The sequence below is a fragment of the Chrysochloris asiatica genome, unplaced genomic scaffold (genome assembly GCF_000296735.1).
Source record: "Chrysochloris asiatica unplaced genomic scaffold, ChrAsi1.0 scaffold00096, whole genome shotgun sequence".
Classification (NCBI taxonomy): Eukaryota; Metazoa; Chordata; class Mammalia; order Afrosoricida; family Chrysochloridae; genus Chrysochloris; species Chrysochloris asiatica.
The window spans coordinates 2,981,440-2,986,115 of record NW_006408614.1 but is presented as its reverse complement, the minus strand read 5'-3'; the positions used below and the strand labels follow the sequence as shown (position 1 = coordinate 2,986,115).

The 4,676-nt window shown below is 45.7% G+C and overlaps 1 protein-coding gene across 1 annotated transcript in view; it reads right to left on the bottom strand.

Annotated features, from left to right (window-relative positions):
- Positions 1-4,042: 4,042 nt before the first annotated feature.
- ARMC9 (armadillo repeat containing 9) overlaps positions 4,043-4,676 on the bottom strand; it is a 162,967-nt gene continuing 162,333 nt past the window's right edge. Inside the window, exon 20 of the mRNA XM_006866738.1 lies at positions 4,043-4,171. Within this exon, the coding sequence (XP_006866800.1) occupies positions 4,043-4,171 (129 nt within the window). The remainder of the gene's footprint in view (positions 4,172-4,676) is intronic.

The following is a 4,676-nucleotide window of genomic DNA, read 5'->3' as shown; positions in this document are numbered from 1 at the left end:
AGTGACCCTGGCATACAGTACGCCGGACAGGCCTTCATAACTACTTTACTCTTTCTTCCTGGGGTGTTGTGGAGTGGGTTGCTTTTGTCGGGGACACAATGGCACACTTGGAGGACTTTAGATTTTGGTGGTTCATTGACTTTATTTTGCTCATTACTGGAAGGCTAGGTGATGGGAGTAAGTGGTGTATGGTTACAAACAGAGCTGCTATTACGGCCCAGTAATAGCAGGCGAGGTGCATGTTCTTTCTGTCTTCCAGTTCACGTCCAAGGGCTCAGAACTCTTCCTGGATACAAACAACTCTTTAGACGAAATGGGTTTCGTTGGGAAGGCTTCTTTGGCCTTCGGATTTTCAACCTGAATTTTACCTTGTGGACTAGAAATGACGTGCAAACAGTGTTGTGAGAATCAAGTTTCTACTTGTCCTTGTGGGTACCGCATAAAGGGGCATCCTTAATTTACGAGCTGCAGGTGAGTTTCCACACCCTCTGTATCTTTTGGTCCTTTGGAGCAAGGGGACCCAACAGGATACACAAGTGAATGTTTTGAGCCATGTCCTTTTTATGACTGTGGGCATTTCTTCATGCAGAAGAAACCTGAAGCTGATCAGATGATAATCTTCAGTAGACACGGCCATGGATTTTAATTCACACCGAGATTCTGGCTTTCTGGATTTATACTGCAGAAAAAGAGGTGTCACCCTGGAAAAGTGTATGGGTGTGTCCGACAGGTATAGTGACACGCAAAACTAAATCTGTTTTGCTAAAAACTAGGGAATAAACACTTTTTGTCATCAATAAAACACTCCACAGTCAGTATGTTGTTGTTAAGTGTCCAACTCATAGCGACCCTGAGTAGGGTTTCCAATGAACGGCTGGTGAGCTTGAAGTGCAAACCTAGTGGTTCAAACCAACCTTGCGGTCCAGTGCTTTAACCCATACCAGGCCACAGTCAGCATCTGTGTAAGATAACTTGTTCATTCCAATTACATGAAAGTCAGCGATATCAAACATACAACTGCACTAAACTATTCTTCCTGACAGAATTTAATGAAAATAAAACAGAAATAAATATTAGGATTTACCAGTGTATGGAGCCCATTGTGTAGACCCATTTGAGATGAAAAAAAAAATTTTTTTTTCCCTATAAGTAACTGTGCTCTGGTAGCGTAGTGGTTACGAATCGGGCTGGGAACCTTAAGGTCAGCGGTTCAAAACTACCAGCTGCACCGCGGGAGAAAGATGAGGCTTTCTACTCCCGTAAAGATTTACACCCTCGGAAACCCTATACAGTGTCGCTATGGGTCGGAACTGACTCGATGGCACTTAACAACAACAACAATAAGTAACTGTGAAAACTAATCTTCATGTTTAACTAAGATGCGGTGAGGAGGTTTATACGCTTGGAGAGAAGAAACAAAGCTCTTACTTAAAGGATGGTGAATACTAGAGCTAAGAAGTGACTGATGCAGACAATAAGAAGCCGGGCTTTTCTCAGGATGAAGGTGGTACTGAAACCTTGTGTACTAAGCACACATCAGCAGAGAGAAAGAGAAAGAGATACAGCCATGTTCCACAGTCCCAAATCATGCGTGAATAAGAGAAAATGTTCCAAATCATAATTGGTTTCTAAAACTCGGTTTCCATCCTTTGGAGAGAACTGTTAAATGTAAAATAAAAGGTAGGCTTTGTAGACAAACCAAAGTAACACACTACTATTTGGGAAAACTTATACATTCTAGAAGCAAGGTAAAACAGCTCAAAGAAGACATGTTTGGTTCCCCATCATTGAGTTAAAGACCAAGAATCACAGTTAAACTCATTTCCCTGCATACAGCTCTATCACTCTGGAACAGCATTCCTAAAAGTTCCAGCTTTATTGTCCCTGAATAGTAATGACCACTGTTTCTGTTTTATTATATGGTGGCAATTGTGTAAAAAAAAAACCCAAAAAATACTGCTTGTAGTTTAGAAAGAGAAAAAGGCTTAGTGTTTGTAAATCAGTAACTAAAAACAGAATCTATAAGTTTGAAGCATACAGCTAGTTTTGAGATCATCAAATAGGTTTGGGGCTCTGGTCCCCAGAAAGGCCCTGAGACTGAGGGGCCAGGTCCCAGGTGAGCATCTGAGCTCGGCCAGAGCCAGTGCTAGCATTGGTGTCCCTGGCTGCTCGTGTCCCTGGCATGAGCTGCCCAGAGGCTGGCACTGTATGTTGTATCTGTTGCTGTATCTAAGATATTTGGTTGTTCATTACAAAATTATTGTAGTGTGAAACCAGAGACCTAAAAACAGGGTTTTTTTTTTTATAGAGAAAATAACTATAAAATGCAGCTTGTTCACTTGGAATATTTTACAGCCAATTCAATATTTGTTGAATGGAGTTCTGGGGTGGGGCTGTGGATTACTGCTCTAGACTGCAAAGTCGGTTTGAACCACAATGACGGCGGTTCAAACTCACCAGCTGCTCCTTGGAAACCCTATTACAGGGTCGCTATGGGTCAGAACTGACTCGATGGCACTCAACAAACAGCTCATTGAATGAACACAGGTAGATTTTTTTGTCTGCTCTCCGTACCCCCCCTTGTTCCACTTGTTTCCCGACAGCATTCTCTCAGGACAGGGGAGACAAGCTTCGCAGATGATAGAGGGGGGCTTCTCTCCTGCTCAGTCAGGACAGGCCTGGCCAGGGCTCCCCACAACTCACAGGATCCAGGTCCCGAGAGCCAGGAGATCAGAGGCTGTGGCTGACCAGACTAAAGCTTTATTTATATAAGCGGAATAGTAGCAAGGCTGTGAAGACTGAATAAGGCTTGGCAGCTGAAATTGAATATGCTGTTGTTAGCTCTCCCGTAGACTCATAGTTGACTCACAGTGACCCCAGGAGATAGAGTCCAACAGCCCCGTGGGTTTTCCAGGCTATAATCTCTGTGGGAGCAGATTTTCAGGTCGTGTTCCCATGGAGGCTCTACATGGGTTTGAACCACCAACTTTTAGGTTCCCAGTCAAACGTTTAACCATTGTGCCACCCAGGCCCCTCAAATATGAATAACCAAAACCCCATTGTCACCGAGTCCGCTCCGACTCATGGTGGGCCTACAGACAGAGTACAGCTGTGTCCGAAGCTTTTCGGAGTCAGTTCATCTTTATAGGAACAGAAAGCCTCATCTTTCTCTCAAGGAGTGACTGGTGGCTTTGAACCTTCCACTTGCAGTTAGCAGTACATTGCTTAATCCACTGAGCCATCAGGGCTCCTTTTAAATAAGAATACAGTTGCTCTAAAGAGGCATCTACAACTAGCTGATTTGGTGCGTTCCACTGTTCCCCTGACAAGGGTCTCTGCTTTAAGGTCTTTATTGGGGCTTCTCTTCTGATGAATTCAGTGACAATGACTGGGAAAAGGGCTTCAGGGAACACATTGTGGTCACCTGGACAGTCTGTCTAAAGGACACAAGAAGGAACTGTCAAGGGTGGCGGGGGGTAATCAAGCACCTTGCAGCAGGCTGCACACCTGAGTGGGAAGGCCTGATCTCGTCAGAGGGTCACCTCCTGAGGGCTCTAAGCGCGCTGACCCTAAAGAAATCTGGCTTTGTTTCCTGCTGTGGTCCGCTGGTGTCGTGGATTTCCCAGTCTGAGCAGTAAGCATTGGAAGAATGGGAAGGCACTTCTATAGCAGGGAGAGCATCTGTTTTCCCCTTCAGGGATCATGGGATGGGGGGACGTGGGGTCCCTCAACTCCGCTCAGACCCAGGACCTGCCCGGCTCTTTTCGGGCTTCCGATCATTTCAATGGCATTATCTAGAAGAGCCCCTGGTGCCGGCCTCCTGTCAAATGCTCCACTTTTGGCCCAAGGAAGCCTGGGAGTAGAGATGGGGTGGGGACACCTCCTCTTTCCCTCCCAAAACCCCAGGCAGAGAAATGCTAATGAGATGACTGCTTCTCAACAGGAAGTTTTTATTTGTTACATTTCTAAGGCATACACTTCACACTGTAAGTAATCAGGATGAAACTTAAGAAAAGCCATCCCCGCCTCCTTTCGCCCAGACTTACACTGGGTGCCCGGTCCTGTGGCCACCGGGGGTGACGGGCCGGCGCAGGGGCTCGTCTGCGCTCCACTGCATGGCAGCTGAGCCCTTCCGCTGCTTGGCTGTGGTCTTGCCCGTGTTGGTCATGATCTGAGGAGGAAAGAGAAAACAGCTCACGCGGAGCTCTAGAAGTGAGCTGACTACAAACCAACAACTGAATCTTGAGTCACACTGTCCTTGCATTCAGCTGAGGAAGGATCATAGAACAGACCGGAGATTTAGTAGGATGTCTTTATAAACCAAGGAATCCTGGTATTGGTGCTGTACGATAGATACTGGGCTGCTATCTATAAGGTTGACGGTTCAGACTCACCAGCAGCTCCTTGGAAACCCTATACAGGGTCACCGTGAGTTGGAACAGACTCAACGGCACTTAAATGGAAATCAAACCATATATGTAATCAATCACATCTCTGGAAAGTTGGGACTTTTGAAAGTGAGAAGGAAAAAAGGCTGAACAATTTGGTGTTCAAAAAAGAGACAATTAGAGAGCTCTGCCAACAACAACACAGAATACCCGACCAAGCAGGCTCAGGGGATGGTCCCAGAACTCTGAACCACATATAAAGGAATACTTAGAAGGTTGGAAGGCTCA